Source organism: Synchiropus splendidus, chromosome 10, assembly GCF_027744825.2.
Source record: "Synchiropus splendidus isolate RoL2022-P1 chromosome 10, RoL_Sspl_1.0, whole genome shotgun sequence".
Taxonomy (NCBI): domain Eukaryota; kingdom Metazoa; phylum Chordata; class Actinopteri; order Syngnathiformes; family Callionymidae; genus Synchiropus; species Synchiropus splendidus.
In genome coordinates, this window is record NC_071343.1 from 5,913,298 (window position 1) to 5,925,428 (window position 12,131).

The 12,131-nt window shown below is 43.2% G+C and overlaps 1 protein-coding gene across 6 annotated transcripts in view; it reads right to left on the reverse strand.

Annotated features, from left to right (window-relative positions):
- sytl5 (synaptotagmin-like 5) overlaps positions 1-12,131 on the reverse strand; it is a 37,140-nt gene that overhangs the window by 6,192 nt on the left and 18,817 nt on the right. For 3 of the 6 annotated variants that reach the window (XM_053877052.1, XM_053877050.1, XM_053877051.1), the window contains 9 exons: positions 11,136-11,383; positions 9,476-9,694; positions 8,976-9,254; positions 7,836-7,979; positions 6,794-6,896; positions 6,614-6,731; positions 5,542-5,642; positions 4,408-4,503; positions 2,080-2,145 (listed from right to left, as the gene is read on the reverse strand). In XM_053877052.1, the coding sequence (XP_053733027.1) occupies positions 2,080-2,145; positions 4,408-4,503; positions 5,542-5,642; positions 6,614-6,731; positions 6,794-6,896; positions 7,836-7,979; positions 8,976-9,254; positions 9,476-9,694; positions 11,136-11,242 (1,233 nt within the window). In that variant the 5' untranslated portion in view covers positions 11,243-11,383. The remainder of the gene's footprint in view (positions 1-2,079; positions 2,146-4,407; positions 4,504-5,541; positions 5,643-6,613; positions 6,732-6,793; positions 6,897-7,835; positions 7,980-8,975; positions 9,255-9,475; positions 9,695-11,135; positions 11,384-12,131) is intronic. The other 3 variants (XM_053877055.1, XM_053877053.1, XM_053877054.1) reach the window with 2 other exon arrangements.

Consider the following 12,131-nt stretch of genomic DNA (forward strand, 5'->3'; position numbering starts at 1 on the left):
AATACTTGCTATTCCGCAGCAGCTTTGAATGAAACATCAAAAATACAATGAGCTTTTTATCATCCAACATTTCCATTGTGTGATCCACTCTCTGAAGTCAGAGTACTAATTCATGCTTTTATAGCAAACACAACTCGCTGCTGTTTCTGTTCTCTGAAGGAAATCATGTCAAAACTTCTGCTCTTAAAGATTACGTTGGAGATACACAATGAATTTATGAAGCTCTTACTGGCCTCAGTATCACGTTTGCTCTCAGCATCACACCATTCCACGACTCACTGGTTGGAGTGATCTGGGTGTGTACGAGTTTGGGTGCCCTCCTTGCTCTTTACACAAGGCTTATTCTGTGTTTGCTTTTTGTGGTTCTATTTGTTTGCTATTATGTAATCTGACTGATGGATGTGTTCCATTTTTGACACAAAATTCACATGGTTTACTAAGATTTCTGAGACATCAGCCTCACAGTCGCCGACTTTTAATGAGAACAAAGATGTCAGATGCCAGTCTCGGATCTACGAACGGGCATGAGACCTGAGGCTGCTCACTCACTGGCTTCAGCCAGGTGTTTGATCAGATTCACGACATACAGGCTGTTGCACTGACAGTGCAAACAAATGAATAAAATACAGGTACAGCGATGACCGACGGCCATTTTCATGATTTTCTCCCTTGCAACTAAAATACAATTCTATTTTCAAAGAAACAAATCCATGAAAAAAATCATCAGCAGCTCTTCAACGTGCCTGGGATTTGGACACGGATCATGTTTTCATTCAGCACATTAGGGACATCAATAAACTTTACACAGCTTATCACATAAAAGTTTGTATTAATACCAGAACAGGTGGGTTCAGCCCTCTTGTTAGCCCTGAGCTATGTAGGTTTATAGCACGGGTGGGCAGTTAAATTCCCTAAAGGGCCACATTATAAACTGTAACTGTGGTGAGGGGCCAGCATGCCAAAAGAAAGGTGGCGATGACTGTGAAACGTGAATAAAAAATCTCAAGGACGAAATGAAGCATAAAAGGTTCAATGGAAGCAAATATATTAAGAAGTATAAATATGGCATGAACCCTACAAAAAATCATTTTACATGCATTTATTTGAATAGAAATCATAAAACTATGAGCCAAACATCGAAGATGAAAAGGCAATTCATTTTAAAATATATTTAGAATTTTCTTTCAATGAATTTTGAGCAAAACACAAAAATGAAATGGAAACAGGATAAAAAAAATAACAGAAAAATTATATAATATTCAACTTATAAGTTATATAGTTTTAGTGTGACCTCATGAGGGCCACAAAAACACAGGCAAAGGGCCGCATTTGGCCCCCGAGCCATACTTTGCCCAGGTCTGGTTTATAGCCACTTCAGACAGGGGCCGGGGCCACACGTGAATAACCGACAGGTCTCAGTCATGCAGCTCAGTGGAGCGCAGCATTGGTGATGTAAAAACTCTCCCTGCTTTGCTGCTCGTGTATAACTATAAGCAGTTAAGGAATCAGCCAGGTTGTGTCATTTGGCACGATCGGCGTATCCCATAAATAAAAAGCTGGTGTTTCTGGTGAACTAGTGGTGAGCCACAGGGTTAAAGAAATGTGACGCCCTCAGAGGAAAGCACAGACACACATGCATGAAAGACGATGTGTAAAAGATGAAAGTCACAGTTCTGACAGTGTTGCCGACACAACACACATGCGGTTGCCAGGTTAAGGTGCTGCAGCCCAAAGTCGTGATGTGAAAGCCAAGGCTTTGTCGCGCTAATGATGATATTTTTGTCCAGAAAGTGCTGAAATCCCCAAACTAGTCCATCGCGCTCCCCACTCTTCCTTTTCCAGTGAAACCCCGACCTCATTAACTTCCAGCTGGGAGCCACTGTGATAAATACCTCGCTAATGAGACGAGCTTTATGTGAAATTACGTCCTCGTCAAAATGTTTGCATTAATTAACGCCGCGTCAGAAGCCAATGTAATTGTGCGCGTGTGTGAGGGCGAATGCGTCTCGATTATTCATCATATGGATGCGGCGGCACCTCCTGTTCGGATGGAACACACGCGGACTGGCAGAGACTTACGGTCTCAGCGTCGGAGTCGGGGACATTGAGGTAGCTCCATCTCCTCTCCGAGCCGGGAGTGGAGGACTTGGAGCGGCGGGTGGAGGAGAGAAGCACAAAGAAAGGGAAGCAGAGTTAGCAGAGGAGACCCCGAGAACTGTGGCCCCTGAGGACGAGCTGCTGCAACATCAAGCATGCAAGGCCAGAAACAACATGACTCCCCGTTACCATGGCGATCATCAGATGAAAGCAAGAGTATTACAGCTCATAAAGAATTGAAATTAGGAAGAATGCATTCGACACTCACACAAACACACTGGAGGAGTTGGTAATACAACAGAATAACATCGGTTAAACACTGGGGTCAAAGATGGGTAAGTCACGTCTCCACAATGGGACCTGACCTTGGACGGTAAAGCCTGATTTTTGGGTCACATTCCTGAGATGAATACAAGGCAATACATGCAATTCTACCAAACCTGGAGCCTTCAGCACGTCACAGCTCCGTGACAGAGGACAGAGAAAAATGCATGAGTCACCTCCACTCTGTAGCAAGTGAGGGCACTCAGGGCAGCATCTGTTTGTTCCAGCTATATGGTCCAGTCACTCACTCACCATCAGTCAGAGCACCGAAACACAGAACTCATTCACAAATCATCTGTTGCCCACCTGTTTCATCCCATTGCCTGCATACCTGACTCTGCCTCAGACTGACTCCAACTGTTTTTTCCGCGACCCCTGCAACCAACCTCGTCTGCTGTTCTTGACGTTGAACCTTGTTCTTCACGGTCTATATCCAACTGCTCTCCGCCTAACAGACCAGGAGGCCTCCAAAAGAACTGCCTTTTTTTTGGTGACCTGCACTGTCTGTTAAATACAGTGATTTGCAGTACGAACCAAATACTAAATACTTACATGTTAAATTTAAATGTTCGACAGCAGCAAAAAGAAGGACACTGACCACTCCATGGGGTGGAATCATATGAGCTCTTCAACACTAGACATGCAACACACCTGAGAGTTATTAGATTACTATTGGCAAGGTATAATTTAATATTTGGCTGAGACAAAATGACCATCAAAACGACAAATCCAACTAAGGAAAACACCCTGGGAGTGGTGGCTGGGCAACAGGTTGGGTGTGCCAATAGTTTGGATTTCAAATGGTAGTACAGGTACAAAGGTACAGTTTGGAGAACAAAATAATAAAGAAAAAAATATATAAATCTCAAATAGGAAAAATCGAAAGGAATGGTGAATGAAAAAAAGAATAACAGTTCAATATGTTCACAGGAGGAACTAGTTAATAGATTGAAACTTACATAAATTTACTCCTAGTGTAATTGCAGAGTATATTTACTGTTCAAAAAGTACAGTAAAATAATAATTAGTGGGTATTAAAGTGATCAAATGATAGACACAAACTGCAAAATTACACATAGATATCACAAAATATTATCAAAATAAAAAAGAGTTCATTGGAAATATTACAATAATATTTTATAATATTTTCATTTAAAATCATGTAAGACTTACATTTAACAAGATCACAAATACTATCTAATTTTTGTTGAGGCGTTGAAGCTCATCGAACTGCTCCAGTGGTGGCGCTAGAGACAGGGTCATGAGCGCAGACATATGAGTCCACTGAATAAATGATGCGTTTACAGAGCAGCTGCTCCACTTTCATTCTATCCACTCAAAGCTCCATAAAATGAATCAGCAGCAAAGTGGATTATTCACGATCAGACGTCTATCTGCATAATGTCCTCCACCGTCTCCCGCCTTCTTCATCCACAAACTATAAACAACCACAGCTCATTCACTGATATCATAAATGTCAGACTGGCAGTCTCGCTGGAACTGATGAGTTAAATGACAAACGCAAACAAAAGCAGGGTTTTTCTGGTGTTTTCTAAACACAATTTAAATCAGTTAAATCATTAAAATGTCATTCTATCAATGACCAGTGGCGGAAGTAGATTCAACCTTTGTTAAAATATTCCTGTAGCAGCTGTCTTGTATGGAGAAACAGAGGAGTAAATCACAACAGATGTACTGCTCAGTCTAACTACTTTTTTCACGTCGAATATGGAAACGCTAAGTAGCTACAAGTCAAGGCTGTGTGTGTGCAGCTCTCTTTGTTTGGGCGGTGGAGGACATTGGTGATATCAGCTGATCACACACGTTGTTTACACTGCACACAAACGAAACACACTCTTCACTCTTGCATGAAATGTTCACAGACTCTTGTACATGTTTGTTCTGTGTCTGAGCATTCAGGACTTCACAGAAAGCTGCTGTCGAGTCGGTTTGGTCAGAAGAACATAAAGAAAAATTGGGTGTTACCGTTGACACTGCGTTACTGAGGCGCCGAGTGACTGTCTTCCTGTGAGCCGACATCAGCGCGTCGATGTCCTCCTCCATGTCCTCGTCCGAAAACTCCTGCGGACGAAAACAATCAGCTCGACAGATGGTGGCTGTCGCTCAAATAAAGAGGGGTCACAGCAGTTGAAATTGGAATTATCATACTCGGATGAAAGGCTTGTCAGTAACTTGTATGGCTGTGCTGATTCTAAACTCCTGTGTCTCTTGAGCGTGTCGAGGGAGCTTTGTTACACTACTGCCACCTGAAGTCTGGTGGAGTTCATTGCAATTAATGGTATTTCAAATGTGAATTATATCGCAAAAATAATGATACTTTTCGTTGTCTTTCTTCTTTCGTGGTATTCCTCGATGGGTGTTTGGTAAATATAAATTAAATGGTTTGTTTCTCTTATTACCTTTGCCGAGGAGGTAATTGTGCTGTCGCTGGTGATGGTTCGTTTGTTTGTAACTCAAAAGATTATGTCAAGGGATTTTCACATTTTGGCAGCGTTCTCTTATTCCATGGGGGTTGAGGTGGGATTTTCAAATTTTGTGACTCACTTGCAAGGCCTCTGCCGCGCCCCCTCAGAACTATCCCCCCATAAAAAAAGCCTAAATATCGACTTTATATATATATATATATATATCAACAAAATATATTGCTATTGTTAATACGAGATTTTTAAATGTGCTTTGAAAACCCAAGAATGCTGCTCACCCTCTGCTGGTGAAGTGGTCCAATCCCTGCAGGCCACTAAGCCCACACAATTCTGGAAGTTGTGTTACTGATACGACTGTATGCTCTGCTTCTATAAAGTCATATAAAATTAATTCCTTGGCAGAGGCCTGCGCTGACTCAGCACTTTAATGTTTACAGTCCGTAAAGTGAGCAATCCTAATCCAACCATGTTTCGACGGCATCCATTCCTTTCTAACAGAGGTAGGTCATAATGCAAGGGCAGATTTATGTATTCGCTGCGCTCTCATTCCACTTGATCGATGCATGTGCTATAGAGTCGACTCCGCTGGTGACTCCTTTGATACTTATCAATGTCGACAGCCCAACAACATTTCATGATCAAATATTTCCCTGCTGGGAAGATAAATGTCACTCACAGTTTCATTCAACCCCGGAACCGAGCGACTTCGCAGGCTGAGAGCTTCATCACTGGGATCAGAACCAGCCCCTGAAAGGTCCATTTCTGAGCGGCTGTGATCTGGTGACCAGAGGCGAAGAGAGGAATAAATAAAAACGTGTTCAGCGTGAATGATGAGACACAACAGAGGAGAGATAGAATCAACACCAATGTCAGAATATGAAACAGAACTACGTCAATAGAGCTGAGAAATAATGTGACTGTACCTGTCAAAATATAGCTGGATGAATGTATATATAACCTCAAATACTTTTGAATCACAAACTCGAAATGAAAATAATCAAATGGTAGGATCTCTGAGTGAAGTGAAGGTTTAATGTGGCTGATCCAGATCGGGATGGTAAGATATGAAGTCTCATCTCCGTCTGCCCTGGTGAAGAAAGAGCTGAGCCAAAAGACAAACAGGACTTGGCAACACTAGCGCTCAACTGGCGTTAAAGAAAGTAGGTCAATATTCTGGGTAAGTTAGTCAACAGTCAACAAGGCAGAATCGCCGCCCTTGATCTACGGTTGGAGCAACTCGAAGGAGCCATGATTATCAACACCAAATTCATTAAACCAGCTTGTTTTCCAAGTCACAACTGGACAGCAAAGGCAAGTGTAAACAAGCCGACAGCATAAGCTGAGAACTCCACAAGGCTCATCTCCTGTGGGAGAATATTTCCAGATGAAGACCTGAAGCAAATAGCCGGAGGACTGATCCCCTTCGGCGATGAAGCTTCTCCTCCGCTCTTCTTCTTTCGTCAGGCGTCCACAAATATTTACATCAGGGGAAGAGTTTAGTGATGGAGAAGAGGAAACCACCCCTGAAACAGCAGTTGACCTCAGTCTATCAATCTCCGCTGCTGCTCATGAATCATTCCGCTCCAAGTCTGTCTTCGTTTGGTTATTTTGTCCGTGTCCACGCATATTATTCCGGAGTCTCCCTCTTGACTCCTGAATATTCAGTCCAGCAGGACGACATCTTAAGATCCATCTGCCACCCTCTTCAGTCACACTGGGACTCACTCATTCTTCAACAAGATATTCACCTGATGACACGGACGCTCGGGAGATCGAGATGGTCGGAGTCTCATCGTTCTTTCCGGTTCTGCGCTCCGACGCGCTGTCGCTGGAGTAACAGCTGCCGACGCTCTCTGCTCCGTCAGGCTGCGGCCAGACACCACGTCAGATTGGACCTTTCATCATCCTTAGATTTTCATTTCACTGACCCGGATCCTTCTGTTGTCGCTGGAGGATGAAGATCTGTCTGGCGTTTGAGACCGTCGGTTGTTCAGCATTGTTGGTAATCCCGAAGCCTCCACAGCGCCTCCCCTAAAGTGAAGGTACAGCAGAACAAGACTGAAATCTCCATTCTTCATTTTGATAAATAAAAAAATATCTATCAAATGACATAAATATCAGTCTTCAGAATTAACTTACACTTCAAAGTAGTGTTTTATAAGCAAGTTTTATGTCACTTGAAGGAATTAAATCCACCAAAATATGAACTTTGTGGATGAATATGGCGTGAAAAAAAAAAGTCTGCTCTGTCGCTTGTTGATGACATCACACTACGCATGCTTCATTGTTGTGTCAATACAGAACTGGGAATTTTTGAGTCATGAGTTTCTTTAGGAAGACGTCTTTGATGAAATACACTGAAAGTTTAAACTCCATCCAATGTATTCGGACAAGACAAGAGCAAGAGCAGCTTTAAGAGGATGTCGGCATCTTGTTTTCCGACTTAACTACAGAGCAGTAACTGGCCGCGATTCCCAACTATGGGCTAGATCCGGTATGGATCTGTTTGCTACCATCCGAAATGTAATTTAATTTAATTTAATTTAATTTAATTTAAGGCAGCACCTTAATCCAAAGCACTTTCCTAGTTGGTGGGATCCCCACTGAACACGGCAATAAAGTTGATCCTGATTCTGATTCAGAATTGGATGTGGGCCACTTCTGGACTTGGAATCGCAAAATCTAGTTGATATACGTCCCGGGTCCAGTACAGATCCAGGCCACATCCTGCCCAGATCCGGGCGTCTGATTCCAGATAGGAACCGCCTACGTGGCGGATATCGGTCGGGCAGATCACAGGCACATAGCGCGTCTACTTCCTATGCGGATCTAACAACTTGTAGCCGGATTCGGGGCGGATTTCCGGGAGGGCTGACCAGTATTAACCTCATCAGCTTTAAGAACCATCGGTCGTGTTTTCGGACAGTAGAAAGCTTCCTGCTGAACTGTCATCACAGTCCCGACTCTCACCTGGTTGACCGAGGGGACGGAGCGGAGCGAACGCTGTACACGCTCTGTGCGTCTCCTTCCGAGGCAGACTTCACGCTGACACAGTCCAATCCATTTTGGGGCCTCAAGGTTGGCTTCAGGCCTTTCCGGTCCACCTTCATCCGTCTACACACAAAGAGCTGATCACCATCCACGACACAGAAGCTTTTCTTCACACCATCATTCAATCATTTCCACCTCCATCGACATTACATCTCGAACAAACCAGAATCCCACAGACTTGTCCGACTGAAACCTGATGATGCCTTCAGGAACCATTAGTCTGCAGTTTAGATAGTGTCAGGTAAAATCCAATTACTTGTGTGCTGCTTTGCCAAATGCCTTTTTAAACGTCTTGAAAGAAGAAATCAAATTAGCAACCACTTAGCGTCTCTCATGCCTCCTGCCCTGTTTTTCATCGAAAAATGCTCTTTCATTCTCCCTTCTGTCTGACAGTCCTTCAGAACATTTCAAGATAAAGAACAGCCTCGAAACATTTTTTTAACATTACACTGAGTGCAATTGCTTTCTGAACTGTTTCTTACTGACTAATGTCTAACAATAACAGCAACAGAATGTTTGTATTCTCTCCCTGTGTTGCCCCACTAGACACTCTGATTTCCTCCCACAAGCACAGGTAAATTGCTGATCCTAAATTTCCCATAGTAATGAGTGAGAGAGTGTGAGAAGTTGCCAGAAAAGAACAATAACAGCACCTTGGGATGATGAGTTTTTGGACTTTGGGAGGAAAGCAGAGTGCCTGGTGTAAACCCACAAAACCAAAATTGCACTGAAAAGCCTCAGAGAGGCTACACTACACCGCCACGCTGCCAAAAAAAACATCTTACTGAAGTGCTGACCTTTTCTCAGGAATTTATTGCGTTGCCAAAAAATGTTATTTGCTCGTCTCCTCCCACACATCCTCCCGCACAGGAGGTGAGCGCGTTTGCCCTCAGCGTAATCAGTCGTTGTTCTATTTTAGTTTCTCTCTTAGATTCATAAATTTAACTCAAATGCTGGAATGCCACGGCACCTAGGAACTCCGAAGGGTTTGAAGCTTTCTGGCCAGCAATTTGACAGCTTTAATTCTGAATGATTTCAAAAGATAGAAAGTTGAATCACCGTTTCCTCCTGGCAGCGTCGGCACTGTGAGCGTCGAGTCTTTCGGAATCGGTAAACGGCAACATTGTCTCTTTGGACTTTGGCTTGATGGCTAGGGAAATTAAAAAAAATAAACTTAATAGCAGCATGACGAGATGTTCGCGGTGAGGTCGGCTGGTGGACCTACTTATGGGAGTGGTCAGGATGGTTTGTTTGACCACGTCGCTGCTCGTCACGCCCTGCTGGAAGCGTTTGGACCGTTCCTCCAAAAACCACTCGCCCGTCAACACTTTCAACTCCCTGAAAAACAAAACATCCCCAACATCACTTGCAACCTAGAATTCAGTCATCCAAAAAAGCATGAAAAATATTTTTGTTTTCGGAATAAACATAAACACCAAACCACATCAATAAAAAAGGAGGTTAAAAATCCAATACACAAATTAAATCCGACTTATTTCAGATAATGTTCGAGGTAGTTCTTTATTTATTTTAAGTTTTCCCCGCAGTGTCTGACTCACAGCGTCTTGGCACAAACGTTGCACTTCCACTGGCCTCTGCTGGAGAACGTCACGCGGCAGTCGTTGCAAACACGTAGCAGACACTGGTCGCAGAAGTCTCCTCTGTCGAAAATAAGACCCAAAGTCTTGGAGCATCGTCCGCACAGCCTCTCCTCGGACTCCTGCGGAGGCGCGCGGGACCCTTTGCGTTTGATTTCCAGCAGCTCGTTCTTCAGCTTCCTGTGGAGGAGAGAGGCGATTAGAAATGTGGAGAAACAGAATCCGGACCAGATGAGAAAGTGAAGTCACGCGCAGTGGTGTGAAATGCATTACGCTTATGAACATGCCATAACTGACACTCACTCACTCACACTGAATTCGGGATCAGTCTCTGTTTACGTCTTTGGCAAACATTCTCCTACTTAAGGCACCAAATAGCGACTATTTTCAAGAGACAGGCAAGACGGGTCACAATGTCAGCTGATGTTTGCTAGCTTCTACCTTTGACAGTTTAGTACCTTTAGCATCAGCCTTAGCGCCGGAACAGACGGATTTGCTGTGACGTCATACAGTACATGCGCCGTTTGATTTGTATCCCAAATAATTACATATTTTCACAAGCAAATAAATCATGAATTACATGACAAACGTAGTCAAAACTCACATCATTATTGATCATTTAAAGTGAGGGAAAGCATGTGTGTGATCCAGGGCAAAGTGGACCATAAAATAACTTTATCTCCCCATAGACTTCCATTCATTTTTCCCCCTTCTCTTTAACACACAAACATGCCTCCACTTCCCCAACAGTGTGTCAAACAGCAATGGTTGAACACAGTCATCACAGCGTCTCATTTGTGGTGCGCTCCAGTCAGAGCTGGATTTCATTTTAAAAAACAGATGTTTACAGGGGACCACACAAATGACCAGGCAGCCTGGATATGGCCAGCAAGCCTTGAGTTTGAGATACCTGACCATGTAAGTCAGAGGTGGGCAATTAGAAACTGTAACGTTTGTGAGGGGCCAAGGTGCCAAAAGAAAGACAGCCATGAGTACAAAGCATGATGGAAAAATATCTATCAAAATTAAGTAACAAGGACAAAGTGAACCTAAGAAGATGAAATGTAATTTAGGATATTAAGAAGTGTAAATATGCCATGAAACCTATTGAAATATTTAACTTTATGTGAACTTTATTTGAACTTGTACTATGTACTAGATGTTTTTTATTTCAAAATATATGTTCAGTATTACTTCACTGTACTTTGAGGAACAGGAAAAACACAAAAACGACCAATGAAAAGAAGAAAAATTTAGTCTTAAAACAAGAACATGCTATATTTACTGCAGAAGTGGTGGTGACTAATAAAGAAAGAACAAAAAAGGCAGAAAAATTAGGACATATTAGTTTAATAGTTTTAGTCTGACGTCAAACGTGCCACGAAAATACAGGCATCCGGCCGCATATGGCCCCCAGGCCGCACTTTGCCCAGGTGTGATCTGAGAGAATATAAGGGAATTTCTTGATAAACACAGCAAACAATTTTAAAATCAAATCTTAATGTTTCCTCTCCAGCTTTAAGCACTCTGATTGTTGCAGTGCAGTTTGGGACCAATAGAATGAGAACTTCTGCTTTAAAGACTATAAGCACCCAGACAGTAGCAGGACTCATGGACTCACCTTATTCTTTTCTCCTCACGTTTCCGCACCTTCTCGTCCTTCTGCAGAACTTTCAGGATGGTGTCTCGTTCGTGCTCCAGCAGGAAGGAGAGGTTCAGATCCTCCATGATCCTTCGGTCCAACGATTTCAGCCGATGACAGACGTTGAAGCATGAAGAGAGTTAAGATTGACTCCCGTTTCCGCAGCGTCCCATGAACATTTGGGTCGTCCGCAGGACGTCATCATCTGAACAAAGGTGATCGATCACCTGGAGGACACAAACGCAAATGTTATCCGTAGCCTTGCAGATGTCTTGAAGAATAACTGATTCTTTATTGGACTCGACAAAGAATCAAGGACAAGAACAGGCGGCGGTGACTAAGCCACGAAACCCTTCAAATGAAAGCAGAGTGGCTCCGGTGCAACTCAGATGGAGCAACTTCTGCGTGCAAATGAGACCTAAGTGGAAGGGTCCGCTCACCGGCCTCCTTCCCTTCTTACTCATCAGCTCCTCTTTTCATCCTCGGCGGTCTCCCCGCCGCCTCGTCCCTTCACTTTACATTAATTAGCAGTAATGAAGCGGCAGACGAGTCGGCCTCATCTGCAGTCGCGGTCACATGGTCAAAATGATGTGCGGCGTTTTAGCCCGATATGAGTCTGTCATTTACAATCTAGCAACAGGGACAGGGTTTCGAAAGCGAGAAGGAAGTTCATTCATTCACAATCCGCGTACCTTTCGTTCGTTCATTCATTTTTTGTTTCAAAATAAAGACTTAGACTTTTGACTTTCTTTATTGTCATTGCACAAAAACATATCACAAAGAAATTTCGGTCCGACGCCTCCGCTTTAAAGTCAGATAAAGTTACATTTGTTTCTCCATTTTTGTTTCAAAACCAAAAACTGAGAAACCATGATTCTGTTTTGCGGACAAGAACAGAAAAACGAAAGCATGAAACATAAATCGTTTTGATTTGTTTCTACGTTTCGGTCATTGCCGCGACATACCCGGAAGTAC